At 43.0% G+C, this 19,969-nt stretch overlaps 1 protein-coding gene across 1 annotated transcript in view; it reads left to right on the plus strand.

The window, feature by feature from the left end:
• Window positions 1-19,969, plus strand: part of LOC135543806 (transitional endoplasmic reticulum ATPase-like) — a 118,522-nt gene that overhangs the window by 80,013 nt on the left and 18,540 nt on the right. The window contains exons 11-14 of the mRNA XM_064971139.1: window positions 12,560-12,695; window positions 13,485-13,597; window positions 16,188-16,194; window positions 16,765-16,861. Of these exons, the coding sequence (XP_064827211.1) occupies window positions 12,560-12,695; window positions 13,485-13,597; window positions 16,188-16,194; window positions 16,765-16,861 (353 nt within the window). The remainder of the gene's footprint in view (window positions 1-12,559; window positions 12,696-13,484; window positions 13,598-16,187; window positions 16,195-16,764; window positions 16,862-19,969) is intronic.

Below are 19,969 nucleotides of genomic sequence, written 5' to 3' on the forward strand. Positions count from 1 at the left end.
CCGTTGTACTGTAATAGTTACTACAGTGCTGCTATTCGGGGGCTAGCTGGCTAGCTACGTTAAAAGAACGACAATAGCTGGCCAGCTAACCTAGAAAATCGCTCTAGGCTACACAATTGTCTTAGATACAAAGACGGCTATGTAGCTAGCTAGCTACGATCAAACAAAACAAACCGTTGTACTGTAATAGTTACTACAGTGCTGCTATTCGGGGGCTAGCTGGCTAGCTACGTTAAAAGAACGACAATAGCTGGCCAGCTAACCTAGAAAATCGCTCTAGACTACACAATCACAATTTGATGCAGAAATATGTCGGTTACTGGCCCAACACTCTAACCACTAGGCTACCTACATGTAAACTCTCTTATTATGTAATGAATGCAAAATCCCATCCTCCTAAGAGCGCTCTCAACCTCTTCTAGTGAAATCTGGGCCTCCATCACTTCTCTAATGTCCTCCGGCAACCGCCTGGACAAGTGTTCTAAAAACACATTTCCCTGCTCTACATCTATTTCCCTTTCCTTAAATAAACCTTGGAAATGATCAGTTGTCACCCTGACCATATCCTCTGGTTCTCTAACTATACTACCATTTTCTTCCCTAACGCCATGCATTACCTTCCTACTCTGTCTGGCCCTAACCGACTTAAAGAACATAGCAGAACAAGTCTCATTATGTTCTAGAAAGCCGCTATGCGCACGCTCCAGGAAAGCTCGAGCCTTCTGCTCCTGCAACTCCCTTTAGGGTTGCGGATCTCTCCCAGTCAAACGACCCGCCGAGGTTGCCTGCCTCGTATTCGAGTTCAATTAACCTTTGGATACGATCCACCTCCCTCCTCTCCTCCCTTTTTTTCCTCTTGCAATATCCTATTATAAAAGCCCTAATCCTCACCTTAACTAATTCCCACCACTCTAACACCCCCTCGCACATGGACCGGAGGCCTTCAAGCCTCCAAAAGAAACCATAAAACCCGTCAACAAAAGCCTGCTCCTCCAGCACATCCCAATCTAACTTCCAGTACCCACTACCAAAGAGGAAGACTGGCGACCTCACCTGCATGAGCACCCCGTTGTGATCCGAAAAGAAAACAGGCAACAGCCGCCCAGACAACTTACCCACAAAAATATAGTCGAGCCTCCGCTCAACCCACCTGGAGTTGTAGGGGACCATGTAGGACCGGCCATTTTCGGAGTAGTGTGCAGACCACCATCTACCAGACCATGGCAAGCCATTAGCCCGGCAATGGCGCCTGCACTGCTATCCCCCCTATTCCTAAATCTGTATTAAAATCCCCCCTATCACTAATTTCCTATTTGTGACACACAGGGGCGTCAGACAGTCCACCATCTCCCTCCTGTCTGCCACCACCTGTGGCCCATACACCATCACTAATCTAAATTTACAATCCACTATCGTGACATCCACCCCTATAACCCTCCCCTGCATTACCACAAAAGAATCCTCCACTTTTACCTCCCTGTGCCCACACAAAATCCCTACCCCCGATGAGTGCACCCCCCCAATACCCCAAACCGACTCCCCCTTGTCCCACTCCCTCTTAAACCTACTAACATCCCCTCCATCCCTCAGGTGAACCTCCTGTAAAAAACAAAAATCAAAGCCCACACCCTCCAAATAACTAAAAACCGCCCTCCTCTTAACAAAATCCCTTAAACCCGTACATTTAAACTAACAAAAGTAAAATTAGACCCCATGAAAGAATAAAATAAAAACATGTAATACACTCAAATTCTAAACCCAGACAGAAAAAAAACAAAAACAGGAGACTCACCCGATGCTCCCCTGCTCCATATCTACCGGTGAGAACACCATCTGTACTCCCGACATCCCCCCCTCTTCCTCCATCTCACCAACCCAGGATGCAGGAATAGTGTTTGGCTCCGGGGTGCCCTGCACCCTGGGTCTACCCCCACAATCCTCCCCCTCCCCAGTGCTGCAGCTGGATTGGAAAAAAATCGGGGAGGCTGAGTCCCCAAACAAAAAACTCCCCACCTCCTCTTGTACCCAGTCCTGAGTCTTGTTAGGTGTGTCCCCACCCAACAGAAGTTGAGGGCCTGGGGAAACCAGCAGCAACCCAGAAGTTTCTCCCACCCCCATCATTCTCTTGGCCATCCCCTCCTTCTCACTGTCGGCCAATCGCACCCTCCTCTTCATTCTCTTCTTTGGTGATGGCGGCAGTGGAGAGATACCACCCTCCCCCCCCGCCAGCTCCTCCACCATACCCCTCATCTCTTCCACCAGGGCACTTTCCCCCCAGTCCACTTGCTCTTCCACCTTCGCCTTCTCCAACACTCCTCCCTCGCTTTCTTCTCTCTCATGCTCCTCCACTCGGTTGCCTTCTTCCGCCACTTTTCCTGTTTCTCCTACTCCCGTGCCTTCCGTTTCCTTCTCTCTTCCATCCGCCGCTTCTTGCTCCTCCTCCTTCCTTGCGGCCTTCCCCTCTGGACCTGTACTCTGGTCATGAGGCGTGCTTCCTTCCCCTCCTCTTCTTCCCCATCCCCAGCTCCTGCTCCCCCCCCACCCAGCCGCAGACGCATATGACCTCTGACAAGCCGGGCACCCCCGCCACAGGTGTGCTGACGAGCAACACCCGTGGCACGCCTTAGGCTTGTCACAATCCCTCGCCTCGTGTTCCTCAGATCCACAAAATCTGCATTTTCTCGTGCTGCACGAGGCGAAAATGTGGCCATAGGCCATACAGCGCCTGCAAAATGGGGGCTGACGTGCATAAAACAACGTCCCCCTGTCAGCCCCTAGGGAGAACATAGCAGGAGGATGGAGGTAGCCACCATGTCCCTTTGGGTCCTCCCTGAGGAGGGCCTGGAAGCCTCTCCTCCCATTCCAAAACCCAAGGGAGTCTTTGAGGTGCCTTGCTGAGGAGACGTTATCCATGTATCTGCCCAGAAAGGCCCTCACCTCTTCGTCCTTAATGTATGGGTTGTAAATGTTGACAGTTACAACCCTAAAGTTGTTCTTCGCCAGGCTTGTTATTTCATAGTGCCTCCCACTGCTCTTGCCCTTCTCAGGATATCATCGTGTTTCTCCTCTGTATATAGTGCCACGTCGTATGCTCCCTCCAACGAGTTGCCTTGGAAACAAAACACGTCCTTCACCGTCAGCTTTAGAATCCCCATCAATATTATCCTTCCAAAAGTTTCCCGTCGTAAAGGCTCCAACTCCTTTTCCTTCCAAGCAAACCAAATCGTGTTGGCCAGCCCAATCCCAGGGGCCGACCGTGTTGATGTATTTTGCACCATCTCCGCAAGGAGAATGGCGCTCGTTCTCTTCTCTTCCAAAACAAGGAGGAAAAAAAGAAAAACCAAAGTGACTGAGCCTATCTGGTGCAAACAAACACAGAGACAGGATCACCCACATCACCCACAAACACACAGTGAAACCCAGGCTACCTAAATATGGTTCCCAATCAGAGACAATGACTAACAACTGCCTCTGATTGAGAATCATATCAGGCCAGACATAGAAATAGACAAACAAGACATCCAACATAGAATGCCCACTCAGATCACACCCTGACCAAGCAAAACATATAAACATACAAGGTAAACTATGGCCAGGGTGTGACAGTTACACTTCACCAGAATCAATGCCACAGGTGCAACAATACTTTTGCTCGTGTTCCCGCCCTTACAAGCAATCTGTCCAAGCATCTATCGAAAGTGCATAATGTACAGGCAGAGAAATGCACAGTTTTCGACTGCCGAGCTCGGTGTTCGTCTCTTGTCGGTGTTCGTCTCTCATTACTGCTGGTCCAAGCCAAAGACAAGCCCAAAGCCCCTTCACGCTGGCAGCTAGTGGGAGGATGACTGAGGAGTGGGTGAATGAGTTCCATCTAGCTGTGACCAAGTTCATAGTGAAAGGCCTACACACCCCTTTGCAACAGTGGAGTTCAAGGACTTTAGGTAACGGTCTGTCAGTATACAGTTGAAGTCGGAAGTTTACAAACACTTAGGTTGGAGTCATTAAAACTTTTTCAACCACCACAAATTTCTTGTTAACAAACTATAGTTTTGGCAAGTCGGTCAGGACATCTACTTTGTGCATGACACACGTAATATTTCCAACAATTGTTTACAGTCAGATGATTTTACTTATAATTCACTGTATCACAATTCTAGTGGGTCAGAAGTTTACATGCACTAAGTTGACTGTGCCTTTAAACAGCTTGGAAAATTCCAGAAAATGTCATGGCTTTAGAAGCTTCTCATAGGCTAATTGACATAATTTGAGTCAATTGGAGGTGTACCTGTGGATGTATTTCAAGGCCTACCTTCAAACTCAGTGCCTCTTTGCGTGACATTATGGGAAAATCAACAGAAATCAGCCAAGACCTCAGGAAAAAAATTACGAAAAGTGCAAATCAATCCCAAAACAACAGCAAAGGACCCTGTGAAGATGCTGGAGGAAACAGGTAAAACGTATCTATATGCACAGTAAAACAAGTCCTATATTGACATAACCTGAAAGGCCGCTCAGCAAGGAAGAATTTACCGCTCCAAAATCTCCATAAAAAAGCCAGACTACGGTTTGCAACTGCACTTGGGGACAAAGATTAAACTTTTTGGAGAAATGTCCTCTGGTCTGATGAAACAAAAATAGAACTGTTTGACCATTGTTTGTAGTAAAAAGGGGGAGGCTTGCAAGCCGAAGATCACCATCCCAACCTTGAAGCACGGGGGTGGCAGCATCATGTTGTGGGTGTGCTTTGCTGCAGGAGGGACTGCTGCACTTTACAACACATATTGCATCGTGAAGAATTGAAAATTGTGGATATATTGAAGCAACATCTCAAGACATCAGTCAGGAAGTTAAAGCTTGGTCGCAAATGGGTCTTCCAAATGGACAATGACCCCAAGCATTCTTCCAAAGTTGTGGCAAAATGGCTTAGGGACAACAAAGTCAAGGTATTGGAGTGGCTATCACAAAGCCCTGACCTCAATCCTACAGACAATTTGTGGACAGAACTGACAAGTGTGTACACCAGCTGTGTCAGGAGGAATGGGCTAAAATTCACCCAACTTATTGTTTTGAAGCTTGTGGAAGGCTTCCTGAAACATTTGGCCCAAGTTAGACAATTTAAAGGCAGTGCTACCAAATACCAATTGAGTGTATGTAAACCTCTGACCCACTGGGAATGTGATTAAACAAATAAAAGCTGAAATAAATAATTCTCTACTATTATTCTGATGTTTCACATTCAAATAACGTGGTGATCCTAACTAACCCAATATGTAATTTTTACTAGGATTAAATGTCAGGAATTGTGAAAAACAGAGTTTAAATGTATTTGGCTAAGGTGTATGTAAACTTCTGACTTAAACTGAGTTGTATTCATTTTTAGGATAGTGTAGTATAGTAGTAGTAAGGGTTGTATGTTAGTCCCGTCACTCCACAATACACAACACAATAATTCAATAATGATAGGGAGATGGGCAAGGAGCTCAACCCCAAATATACCCCTCCCTCCAGGAGTTGCCTCAGTGACACATTCATTCCTGCCTGGTATGGTGTAGAAAAGGCCAATGTGATCACTGAGCTGAAGGACGTGCCAAAGCTGGCCATCACATCAGATGGGTGGACCAGCCTCTGTCAGGACCATTATCTCACTGTTACAGTTCACTGCACAAGCCAGGGCAGTGTAAAACAGAAGGTCCTCCACACCAGTGTACAAATCGCAAAATGGTGAAAACACGTTTGGAACAGACCTATATTGCAGCTATTACCAAGAAAGGCAATTGCATACTGTAAGCCTGCCCAACAAATGACAGCAATAGGTTAATGCTATTTATTTTACAACAGGCCTTAAACTAAATACGGAGTGCACAATTTAAAAAAAGACAGTTCTAACTTAATTTAGCCAACACACAAATTTGAACAAAATGTAACTTTTTGCATAGGCAAAAGGACAGGTTTAGATGATTAAATAGGCCTACAATAATAATGTATAAACAATTGATAATAAATACTTAATAAATAAATGGTAGAAAGTTGCATCAAACCTGAAAAGTGAGTTGCAAACCGTCCATTTGGCCTTACCCAACGTTCTTCTCATCTTTGTCCTCTACAATATTAACTTGTTCCAGAGGACATTCCCCTTGTTAGCTTGTTTTCACTATGCTCTTTATTCTTTAACTTTTTGTTTTACTTCAAAGAATACGGACTCCATCTTCGCAATCAACAGTAGCCCAGGCCCAGGCCTTTTTTTCCTTTTCTTTTCTCCCTCCCAGCAGGGGCACATGAGGTGAGCAGCCAGAACCAGTTTCAGCTGGACATAAGCTATATGTTTTATTGAGTTTCAATTGACTGACACCGATAACAAGCTTGTGCCGTTCTCATCACACAAACACTAAATTAACAGAGGACAGGTCTAATCGGGTCCAGTCGGTAAATACATTTTAATTACACGTTACCCGTGGCAATTATATCATACCCAAACCAGATCAGAGATAAAAGTCCGAATTGACCTCCGAATTCCGGGGCTGTTGCATCCGTGAAGACCTTTAATTTAGGGCAAACACCATATCACTGAGTACTGCATTATGTTATGGGTATGCTTGTCATTGGTAAGGACGAGGGAAGTTTTTGGATAAAAATACATGGAATAGAGCTAAGCACAGGCAAATCCTAGAGGAAAGCCTGGTTCCGCCTGCTTTCCAAAAGACACTGGGAGACAAATGCACCTTTCAGCAGGACAATAACCTAAAACACAAGGCCATATATGCACTGGAGTTGCTTACCAAGACCACATTGAATGTTCCTGAGTGGCCTAGTTAGTTTCAACTTAAATCGGCTTGAAAATCTATGGCAAGTCTTGAAAATGTCTGTCTAGCACTGATCAACAACCAACTAGACAGATCTTGAAGAATTGTTTAAAGAATAATGTACAATCTAGGTGTACAAAGCACATAGACTCACAGTTATAATCGCTGCCAAAGGTGATTCTAAAATGTATTGACTCAGGGTTGTGAATACTTATGTAAATGAGATATATTTCATTTTCAATAATTGTGCAAGAATGTCTAAAAACGTGTTCACTTTGTCATTATGGTTTACTGTTTAATATGTTTTTAAATCCATTTTTAATTTAGGCTGTAACAACAAAATGTGGAATAAGTGAAGGGGTATGAATACTTTCTGAAGGTACTGTATTTCAGGAACCTTTCTGAATGGAAATGGAAGCTGATTCCGACCCAAGTTAAGCGCATGTAAATGGGACGTAATTCCCTTACTGCACTTTTCCCTTTATGCGCATTCTGATCTTTAACTTAAGCATGAGAATAGCGTGCAATTATTTGGGGGTGGAGATCAAAAAAATAAAGGTGTGGAGGAGGTGTCTACAGACGCCACATTCTGACCTTGACTTATTTCCACCACCTTTACGCGTGAGGAAACCATGAGTAAGGTTGAAGTGGAAAAAGCATCTACTTTATTTTTTTCAGATAGAAATAACAATAAGATCTATCGATAAGAGCGAGGTAAATTAGTCATCCGTTTTGGTTAAGGGAATTGTAAATATAAATTACACTTTTGTTTTAGATATATTTGACCTTAATCTATTTACACGTGAAACCGTAATATGGCAGAAACGGAAGCATATCAACTTTCCCACAGTAAAGTTTATGCTGGCACAATGCTGTGCCATTGTGCAGAATTGTTATTGTACAACCTTTTTAATTTGCAGGGATGGGCACTCTCGAATGTCTTAATTATAGACTACCCCAAATTTCTCTTTCCTATTTCTATCATGTTAGTTATGAGCCACTATCAGTATCGACCATCAGTAGGCCAAATTACAACACATATTGAACTGCCAATTTATTGTTAGTTCCCTTCAGTTGGTATAGCCTACATTATCATTCCATTTAATTACATTGTTTCTTTTATCTTAATTTGCTCCCTCTGTAAACGCAGTCATAGCCATGTGGTTGTTAGTAACAGTTGATGATAATATATACAGTGCCTTGCGAAAGTATTCGGCCCCCTTGAACTTTGCGACCTTTTGCCACATTTCAGGCTTCAAACATAAAGATATAAAACTGTATTTTTTTGTGAAGAATCAACAACAAGTGGGACACAATCATGAAGCGGAACAACATTTATTGGATATTTCAAACTTTTTTAACAAATCAAAAACTGAAAAATTGGGCGTGCAAAATTATTCAGCCCCTTAAGTTAATACTTTGTAGCGCCACCTTTTGCTGTGATTACAGCTGTAATGTGGCAAAAGATGTGCTAAAAATGTGGCAAAAGGTCGCAAAGTTCAAGGGGGCCGAATACTTTCGCAAGGCACTGTATATGTGGTTGTTGCTGAGGGTCATTAGTAACAGTTGATGATTATATATACACATGTAGACTAATTAATTTTTTTATGGAGTGGCGCGCAGACCAAGCCGTAACAGTTTGACCCCAACTCGTGGCGTAATAATTGGCAATGTCATCAAAGTTCCATGGTTAATGCAGGCAATAGATGAGGGTGTAGCCTATCATTTTTGTACACTAGTCTCCCTAATTAGAATTCTATATACACTAATCTTCCAACATCAAATCAAATTTTATGTCACATACACATGGTTAGCAGATGTTAATGCGAGTGTAGCGAAATGCTTGTGCTTCTAGTTCCGACAATGCAGTAATAACCAACGAGTAATCTAGCTAACAATTCCAAAACTACTACCTTATACACACAAGTATAAAGGGATAAAGAATATGTACATAAAGATATATGAATGAGTGATGGTACCGAGAGGCATAGGCAAGATGCACTAGATGGTATCGAGTACAGTATATACATATGAGATGAGTAATGTAGGGTATGTAAAACAAAGTGGCATAGTTTAAAGTGGGTAGTGATACATGTATTACATAAAGATGCAGTAGATGAGAGTACAGTATATACGTATACATATGAGATAAATAATGTAGGGTATGTAAACATTATATTAAGTAGCATTGTTTAAAGTGGCTAGTGATATATTTTACATCAATTCTCATCAATTCCCATTATTAAAGTGGCTGGAGTTGAGTCAGTGTGTTGGCAGCAGCCACTCAGTGTTAGTGGTGGCTGTTTAACAGTCTGATGGTCTTGAGATAGAAGCTGTTTTTCAGTCTCTCGGTCCCAGCTTTGATGCACCTGTACTGACCTCGCCTTCTGGATGATAGCGGGGTGAACAGGCAGTGGCTCGGGTGGTTGTTGTCCTTGATGATCTTTATGGCCTTCCTGTGACATCAGGTGGTGTAGGTGTCCTGGAGGGCAGGTAGTTTGCCCCCGGTGATGCGTTGTGCAGACCTCACTACCCTCTGGAGAGCCTTACGTTTGTGGGCGGAGCAGTTGCCGTACCAGGCGGTGATACAGCCCAACAGGATGCTCTCGATTGTGCATCTGTAGAAGTTTGAGTGTTTTTGGTGACAAGCCGAATTTCTTCAGCCTCCTGAGGTTGAAGAGGCGTTGCTGCTCCTTCTTCACGATGCTGTCTGTGTGGGTGGACCAATTCAGTTTGGTCCACCTGGTGCCAAGAGTTAGAGTGGGGCCAGTGGTTAGAGCGTTGGTCTAGTAACCGGAAGGTTGCAAGTTCAAACCCCCGAGCTGACAAGGTACAAATCTGTCGTTCTGCCCCTGAACAGGCAGTTAACCCACTGTTCCTAGGCCGTCATTGAAAATAAGAATTTGTTCTTAACTGACTTGCCTAGTTAAATAAAGGTAAAATAAAAATAAAAAGTTTGTCTGTGATGTGTACGCCGAGGAACTTAAAACTTACTACCCTCTCCACTACTGTTCCATCGATGTGGATAGGGGGGTGTTCCCTCTGCTGTTTCCTGAAGTCCACAATCATCTCCTTAGTTTTGTTGACGTTGAGTGTGAGGTTATTGTCCTGACACCATACTCCGAGGGCCCTCACCTCCTCCCTGTAGGCCGTCTCGTCGTTGTTGGTAATCAAGCCTACCACTGTTGTGTCGTCCGCAAACTTGATGATTGAGTTGGAGGCGTGCGTGGCCACGCAGTTGTGGGTGAACAGGGAATACAGGAGAGGGCTCAGAACGCACCCATGTGGGGCCCCAGTGTTGAGGATCTGCGGGGTGGAGATGTTGTTACCTACCCTCACCACCTGGGGGCGGCCCGTCAGGAGGTCCAGTACCCAGTTGCACAGGGCAGGGTCGAGATCCAGGGTCTCGAGCTTGATGACGAGTTTGGAGGGTACTATGGTGTTAAATGCTGAGCTGTGGTCGATAAACAGCATTCTCACATAGGTATTCCTCTTGTCCAGATGGGTTAGTGCAGTGTGGTTGAGATTGCATCGTCTGTGGACCTATTTGGGAGGTAAGCAAATTGGAGTGGGTCGAGGGTGTCAGGTAGGGTGGAGGTGATATGGTCCTTCACTAGTCTCTCAAAGCACTTCATGATGACGGAAGTGAGTGCTACGGGGCGGTAGTCGTTTAGCTCAGTTACCTTAGCTTTCTTGGGAACAGGAACAATGGTAGCTCTCTTGAAGCACGTGGGAACAGCAGACTGGGATAGGGATCGATTGAATATGTCCGTAAACACACCAGCCAGCTGGTCTGCGCATGCTCTGAGGGCGCGGCTGGGGATGCCATCTAGGCCTGCAGCCTTGCGAGGGTTGTCACGTTTAAATGTTTTACTCACCTCGGCTGCAGTGAAGGAGAGTCCGCATGTTTTGGTTGCGGGCCTTGTCAGTGGCACTGTATTATCCTCAAAGCGGGCAAAAAAGTTATTTTGTCTGCCTGGGAGCAAGGCATTCTGGTCTGTGACTGGGCTGGTTTTCTCTTTGTAATCCGTGATTGACTGTAGACACTGCCACATACCTCGTGTCTGAGCCGTTGAATTGCGTTTCTACTTTGTCTCTATACTAACGCTTAGCTTGTTTGATTGCCTTGCGGAGGGAATAGCTACACTGTTTGTATTCGGTCATGTTTCCGGTCACCTTGCCCTGATTAAAAGCAGTGGTTCGCTTTCAGTTTCACACGAATGCTGCCATCAATCCACGGTTTCTGGTTTGGGAATGTTTTAATCGTTACCTTGGGTTGAAGAAATGTGGCAATTTTTAGAATGAATCAAACCTCTTTTTTCTTTTGTGGATAAAGGCTCTTTAAACCTGTTTTTTATGATTCGTAAACCCTTTTTTTAATCTACCAAATTGATGTTGAAACAGAGACATATGCATTTAGATGGCTTTCTTTAATTGGTCCTTAATATTCTGAACCCGTTTTTGATACATTTTATTTAGTTGACTAAATTCAAACGAAAAGGTACACCGTATTTAAAGGGATGTCTTAAGAAAAATGTACTGAAAACCCTATTGAATGAAAACTGTTGGCCAGCAAGTGGGAGGGTTTTCAGCAGTTGAATTACATTTATTCAGTGCGCACAAGGGAAACCACCCATGCGAATCCCGTTAAGCACCTTCACAAGGTAAGTCTGAATACCAACTACTGAGAAGTGAGCAGGAAAGGCCTAGGTTCACTTTAGCCGCCTATAATATATAGCCTAATATATAGGCAGGGAGTGTAAATGTGATGTGATTACTTTGGCTAAATTAATACATTTTTGCATCGATGCATTGCAAATGTAAAAAAAACAGGCAGAGAAATAAATACATTTGTTAATTCACACAACGATCCCACAGATCCGTCAATAGCAGTGAGCGGCCTGTCACTGGCATTGTCCCAGATAACAATTTATACTGAACAAAGTGTTGATCCCAGAATTATCCATATGCACAAAAATCTTATTTCTCAGTGTTGTGCACAAATTTGTTTACATCCCTGTTAGTGAAATGTTTTCCTTTGCTAAGATAATCCATTCACCTGAGGTGTGGTGTATCAAGAAGCTGACCGCATGGCCATTACACAGGTGTACCTTGTGCTGGGGACAATAGGTCATTCTAATACGTGTAGTTTTCACATAACACAATGCCACAAATGTTTTGAGGGAGCGTGCAATTACCATACCGACTGCAGTAATGTCCACCAGAGCTGTTTGCCAGAGTTGAATATTAATTTATCTACAATAAATACCTCCAATGTCATTTTAGAGAATTTGGCAGTATGGCCGACCGGCCTTCTAACCGCAGACCATATGTAACCACGTCAGCCCAGGTCCTCCGCATCCGGCTTCTTCACTTGTGGGATAGTCTGAGACCAGCCACCCGAACGGAACAGCTGATGAAACCAAGGAGTATTTCTATCTGTAATAAAGCCCTTTTGGAGGGTAGAAACTCATTATTTGGCTGGGCCTGGCTCCCCAGTGGGTGGACATGGCCACGCTCCTGCCCAGTCATATGAAATCCATAAATTAGGGCCTAATTATTTTTTTTGTTCAGTGCATTTTGATCAACAGCTTATTTTCGCATGCGAAAAGACACAAATCAAACCTGTTCCGAATAAGTAATTGACGGATTGCAGCAGGACGATATTTTGCAATTGGCGTGTGAACGGCATCGTCGTGAGAAAGGGACTTTAGGGTCAACCGAGAATGTCATTAACCTTTTTATGTTGTCCTGTGCAGACACACGGTGAGGTGGAGAGGCGCATTGTGTCCCAGCTCCTCACACTCATGGATGGCCTAAAGCAGCGCGCTCACGTCATCGTCATGGCAGCCACCAACAGGCCCAACAGCATTGACCCCGCTCTGAGGAGATTTGGTACGATCCCTCCTCAATGTACTTGTAGACCTATAATGTAACAGTTCAGTTCTGAGTTTGTCGGAGGCCTCTTGTTACGAATCCCTTTTGGCCCGACAGTCTAGGGGGGATGGTAATGAGACCCGTAACATAACTCATGCAATTTATAATAGTGACAAAGTAAAAGTGAGAATGAAATAACCACGACAACAGAAATCTACCGTCAAACTCAGGGTTTATTGTAAAACACACAGTAATGGGGGGAGCAGGAAAAGGGGCTGAGCTGGACCCAAGGAAAGAAACAATAAGTATTCAAAAACACCCCTAAGCTAGACTAGCCTACTTTAACAACAGCTAACTAACTAACCAAAAATACAGTGGGTGGTCCTCCCAGTTCTAACTAGTGTATTTAACAAAGTTTACCTACGGGTAGTGTATGCCCATGGGCGACTTGTCTTGGTTCCCCCTTTTCCCACCAGCAAACAAGCAAACACCATAACCAAAAACAATACTCACAGGTGATGACAAAGTGCTATGGAGGTGCTCAAACAAAATATGGCTCAATACACAAAGAGAGTGAAACAGAGAGCTCTACAGACATGGCATTTTCAGAGCAAACAACTGACAGGGTTTTTAAACCAAGGGAAAGGAACTGTGATAGGGTAGGAAACAGGAGGAGGTGTGTCTTCTGATTTCTTTGTCATTACTAGCTGTGAATCAGCAGGGTTGATGTTAATAAAGAAATAAAATGGAATCTATTTCTATGCTGGTTAGTGAGACTGACCTTCACTGTGTGACATTGCTCCTCAGGGCGTTTTGACAGGGAGGTGGACATCGGCATCCTTGATGCCACAGGCAGACTGGAGATCCTCCAGATACACACCAAGAACATGAAACTGTCCGACAACGTGGACCTCGAGCAGGTGTGTGTATAGCACTACTGTCATTTACAGAGTGAGGTTGTCAATGAAACAAAAGTTTATCTCAATACTTTGTTATATACCCTTTCTTGGCAATGACAGAGGTCAAACGTTTTCTGTAAGTCTTCACAAGATTTTCAGACACTGTTGTTGGTATTTTGGCCCATTCCTCCATGCAGATCTCCTCTAGAGCAGTGATGTTTTGGGGCTGTTGCTGGGCAACACGGACTTTCAACTCCCTCCAAAGATTTTCTATGGGGTTGAGATCTGGAGACTGGCTAGGCCACTCCAGGACCTTGAAATGCTTCTTACGAAGCCACTCCTTCGTTGCCCGGGCGGTGTGTTTGGGATCATTGTCATGCTGAAAGACCCAGCCACGACCCATATTCAATGCCCTTGCTGATGGAAGGAGGTTTTCACTCAAAATCTCACGATACATGGCCCCATACATTCTTTCCTTTACACTGATCAGTCGTCCTGGTCCCTTTGCAGAAAAACAGCCCCAAAACATGATGTTTCCACCCCCATGCTTCACAGTAGGTATGGTGTTCTTTGGATGCAACTCAGCATTCTTTGTCCTCCAAACACGATGAGTTGAGTTTTTACCAAAAAGTTATATTTTGCTTTCATCTGACCATATGACATTCTCCCAATCTTCTTCTGGATAATCCAAATGTTCTCTAGCAAACTTCAGACGTGCCTGGACATGTACTGGTTTAAGCAGGGGGACACGTCTGGCACTGCAGGATTTGAGTCCCTGGCGGCGTAGTGTGTTACTGATGGTAGGCTTTGTTACTTTTGTCCCAGCTCTCTGCAGGTCATTTTTTAAATTTTTTAATTTCACCTTTATTTAACCAGGTAGGCTAGTTGAGAACAAGTTCCCATTTGCAACTGCGACCTGGCCAAGATAAAAGCATAGCAGTGTGAACAGACAACACAGAGTTGCACATGGAGTAAACAATTAACAAGTCAATAACACAGTAGAAAAAAAGTATATATATATTGTGTGCAAAAGGCATGAGGAGGTAGGTGAATAATTACAATTTTGCAGATTAACACTGGAGTGATAAATGGTCAGATGGTCATGTACAGGTAGAGATATTGGTGTGCAAAAGAGCAGAAAAGTAAATAAATAAAAACAGTATGGGGATGAGGTAGGAAAAATTGGGTGGGCTATTTACCGATAGACTATGTACAGCTGCAGCAATCGGTTAGCTGCTCAGATAGCAGATGTTTGAAGTTGGTGAGGGAGATAAAAGTCTCCAAATTCAGCGATTTTTGCAATTCGTTCCAGTCACAGGCAGCAGAGAACTGGAATGAAAGGCGGCCAAATGAGGTGTTGGCTTTAGGGATGATCAGTGAGATGCACCTGCTGGAGCGCGTGCTACGGGTGGGTGTTGCCATCGTGACCAGTGAACTGAGATAAGGCGGAGCTTTACCTAGCATGGACTTGTAGATGACCTGGAGCCAGTGGGTCTGGCGACGAATATGTAGCGAGGGCCAGCCGACTAGAGCATACAGGTCGCAGTGGTGGGTGGTATAAGGTGCTTTAGTAACAAAAGGGATGGCACTGTGATAAACTGCATCCAGTTTGCTGAGTAGATTATTGGAAGCTATTTTGTAGATGACTCGCCGTAGTCGAGGATCGGTAGGATAGTCAGTTTTACTAGGGTAAGTTTGGCGGCGTGAGTGAAGGAGGCTTTATTGCGGAATAGAAAGCCGACTCTAGATTTGATTTTAGATTGGAGATGTTTGATATGAGTCTGGAAGGAGAGTTTAGAGTCTAGCCAGACACCTAGGTACTTATAGATGTCCACATATTCTAGGTCGGAACCATCCAGGGTGCAGGCAGCGAACGGTTGAAAAGCATGCATTTGGTTTTACTAGCGTTTAAGAGCAGTTGGAGGCCACTCATTCACTAGGTCCCCCCATGTGGTTCTGGGATTTTTGCTCACCGTTCTTGTGATCATTTTGACCCCACGGGGTGAGATCTTGCGTGGGGCCCCAGATCGAGGGAGATTATCAGTGGTCTTGTATGTCTTCCATTTCCTAATAATTGCTCCCACAGTTGATTTCTTCAAACCAAGCTGCTTACCTATTGCAGATTCAGTCTTCCCAGCCTGATGCTGGTCTACAATTTTGTTTCTGGTGTCCTTTGACAGGTCTTGGCCATAGTGGAGTTTGGAGTGTGACTGAGGTTGTGGACAGGTGTCTTTTATACTGATAACAAGTTCAAACAGGTGCCATTAATACAGGTAACGAGTGGAGGACAGAGGAGCCTCTTAAAGAAGAAGTTACAGGTCTGTGAGAGCCAGAAATCTTGCTTGTTTGTAGGTGACCAAATACTTATTTTCCACCATAATTTGCAAATAAATTCATTAAAAATCCTACAATGTGATTTTCTGGATTTTTTTTCTCTCATTTTGTCTTTCATAGTTGAAGTATACCTATGATGAAAATTACAGGCCTCTCATCTTTTTAAGTGGGAGAACTTGCACAATTGGTGGCTGACTAATTACTTTTTTGCCCCACTGTAATTAATACATTCTGTATATGCTATCACAAAATTAATACTTTTGTTGTGTTTATGAAGGTTTTAGGTAACATTAGAATTAAAAAAATAAAAATAATTCTACAAATAACACAATAGCAATTTTATTAGTTTGTTACTGTAGATTATCTGTAAAAACATAACACTAAGACTTCAATTGTTCAATCAATTTTATTTGTGTAGTGCCTTTGCCTTTGTTGGAATGCGGGGAAAGCATCTTTTTATAAAGTCAAAATCAAAATGAATACCCCAACCATCAAGGAGTCATGTGGGCGAGCGGTTTGCTGACGTTGTTAACAGTTCCCCATGGTGGCGGCAGAATTATGGTATGGGCAGGCATAAGTCAAAGACAATGAACACAATTGCATTTTATCGATGGCAACTTGAATGCACAGAGATACTGTGATGAGATCCTGAGGCCCATTGTCATGCCATTCATCCGCCGCCATCACCTCATGTTTCAGCATCATAATGCACGGCCCAATGTCGCAAGGATCCGTACACAATTCCTGGAAACTGAAAATGTCCAAGTTCTTCAATGGCCTGCATACTCACCAGACATCACCCATTGAGCATGTTTGGAATGCTCTGGATTGACGTGTCCAACCGCGTGTTCCAGTTCCCGTTAATATCCATCAACTTTGCACTGCCATTGAAGAGGAGTGGGACAACATCCTACAGGCCAAAATCAACAGTCTGATAAACTCTATGCGAAGGTGATGTCTCGCTGCATGAGGCAACTGATCACACCAGATACTGCCTTTTTAAAAATCCATTCCCCTGCCTTTTTTTAAGGTATCTGTGAACAACAGATGCATATCTGTATTCCCAGTCATGTGAAATCCATAGACTAGGGCCTAAATGAATGTATTTCAATTGACTGAGTTCATTATTAACTGTTGCATGTTGTTTTTATATTTCTGTTCAGTGTAAGGGAGCAGGAGAACTTATTAATTGGCTACAATAATTACTTAAACTTTTTCAAGCACCAAAATGTCTTATTTTCAAGGTAGGCCTACTCTAGTACTTGAATTTCTGAGCTCCAAATTCAAGTTCATGTAGGCTACTTTAAGCCACGTGTATTGTTTAAAATTGCAGGTCTAACACGGAAAAAAAAACAAATGTGTCATGTTAATTCATTACCAGATAATATTGTGAATAAGCCCACTAGGCTATGTAAATTCTTGTCATTATGTCCAGAATAATTAATAGGAATAGCGTTGGGTGTTGCGCGGTAGTCTAACCTACACAATTGCGCACTGTAGATTTGGTGTCCAATCCGAGGGACAAAAACATATGAAAACATTAACGAATTACCTTGATGCTTTGTCTGTTAAATCTAACTAACAAGATCCTGCTGTAAATCAAGCAGACAACAGATGATTAACATCAATTCGCTAGGGTTATTAGATCCAACATGGATCCAGGCACAACTGTCTTTCAGGGCCAGCAACAGAACTAATCAGTTGGACGGGCCTTTGATATCAATAGGCTTGCACGCACTTGCACATTCACCATTTTTTTTAAATAGGTGTTATACTGTAGTAAAGACCATAAGCAGCTTGTGAGTTTGAACTTGAGAGAAGCTTACAATTTATCCTACCAGTTTCTACATAAAAGGTATGAATATTTTTACATGCATGCATGTTTTCGTGGAACAGTTTAATTTCAATAATAACGTTTCTCAATCATTGTCACGTGGTTAAGCATAAAAATCTGAAGGAAAATTATACAAATCTAAAGGTTCAAATTCAACAAGGGCGAGAGCACCAGGCACTGCCATAAGGCAGTCCATTGGCTTGCTAAAGAAATTTGCATAGAACTCAGAGATAGGCTATAGGCCAATGCAGCAGTAGGCCTATAACTTCCATCGTCAACTAAGTAAAATACATGGGCCTAAAGCTGACATAAAACAATATTGTGATAAATTCAGGTTCTTTCAATCTCCATCTCTCTTCTCCGCCTGACTCCCTTTCGATCGTTCTTGAAGAGCTATTGCTAGTGAAGTGCAACATTTTATCAAATCAGCAACTGGATCCGCTTGAAGCTGTCCCTAGTGAACTTGCAGCATTGTATCAACTAGCCTATTCCGGGCCTTCAGTTTCCTGCGCCAGTGAGCTCAGGACAGACAGTTATTTAAAAAAAAATATATGTTTCAACTGTATATATGGGATCTTTGCTCTTTCACACTGAGGCTCGGTGATTATCGAGGCCAGGAGTGTTAGAAAGATCTTCCAAATACTGAGGAACTATCATTAGTTAAGACCATAAGAAATCAGGCATTGCCAAATGGGCACTTTCCTACATTTGCATGCAGGAGGCCAGATAGGTTAACTTCTATGCGTGCTCCCTCAACGTTATCAGGACAAAAAAACAGACACATGCTCACTCATGAAGCAATCCAAACAAAAGATTGGCAAAACTCGTAATGATTATGAAATAAACAAAAACTTGTTTCTCACAAGTGTAGCAGGTTGTGAACTCTGCAAATGTTTCTACTCCAAGAATGAGAATGGTAAATAGACGTACTTAATACATGCATTAACAGAAATGTATGTAACCAAATGACGGGGAATTAACGGTACATTTACTAGGCCTATTGGTGACATGCAGTACCAGTCAAAAGTTTGGACACACCTACTCATTCAAGGGTTTTTAAATGTTTTTTTATTTTATTTTTTACTATTTTCTACATTGTATAATAATAGTGAAGACATCAATACTATGAAATAACACATGAAATCATGTACAAACCAAAAAAAGTGTTAAAAACAACAATATTTTTGAGATTCTTCAAAGAACCCAACCTGTGCCTAGATGACAGTTTGGCACACTCTGTCACATGTTTTATGTCACACGATTTTGGACAAATCTGTCAAGACACCAACCATGATAAAGGGTTAAACACAGGTTTTAAATCAACTTGATAATTGTATTGAATATAGCTTATCTTAATGTAATGACATGATTTTCTTTTGCTGATTTATTATCAATGATTTTTATTTATTTTTTATTTTATTTAACTAGGTAGGCAAGTTGAGAACAAGTTCTAATTTACAATTGCGACCTGGCCAAGATAAAGCAAAGCAGTTCAACACATACAACGACACAGAGTTACACATGGAGTAAAACATACATACAGTCAATAATACAGTATAAACAAGTCTATATACGATGTGAGCAAATGAGGTGAGATAAGGGAGGTAAAGGCAAAAAAAGGCCATGGTGGCAAAGTAAATAAAATATAGCAAGTAAAACACTGGAATGGTAGATTTGCAGTGGAAGAATGTGCAAAGTAGAAATACAAATAATGGGGTACAAAGGAGCTAAATAAATGAAATAAATACAGTAGGGAAAAATAGAGTTGTTTGGTGCAGTAATCTGTGAGCTGCTCTGACAGTTGGTGCTTAAAGCTAGTGAGGGAGATAAGTGTTTCCAGTTTCAGAGATTTTTGTAGTTCGTTCCAGTCATTGGCAGCAGAGAACTGGAAGGAGAGGCGGCCAAAGAAAGAATTGGTTTTGGGGGTGACTAGAGATATATACCTGCTGGAGCGTGTGCTACAGGTGGGAGATGCTATGGTGACCAGCGAGCTGAGATAAGGGGGGACTTTACCTAGCAGGGTCTTGTAGATGACACGTAGCCAGTGGGTTTGGCGACGAGTATGAAGCGAGGGCCAGCCAACGAGAGCGTACAGGTCGCAATGGTGGGTAGTATATGGGGCTTTGGTGACAAAATGGATTGCACTGTGATAGACTGCATCCAATGTATTGAGTAGGGTATTGGAGGCTATTTTGTAAATGACATCGCTGAAGTCGAGGATTGGT

This window comes from Oncorhynchus masou, chromosome 8 (genome assembly GCF_036934945.1).
Source record: "Oncorhynchus masou masou isolate Uvic2021 chromosome 8, UVic_Omas_1.1, whole genome shotgun sequence".
Lineage (NCBI taxonomy): Eukaryota > Metazoa > Chordata > Actinopteri > Salmoniformes > Salmonidae > Oncorhynchus > Oncorhynchus masou.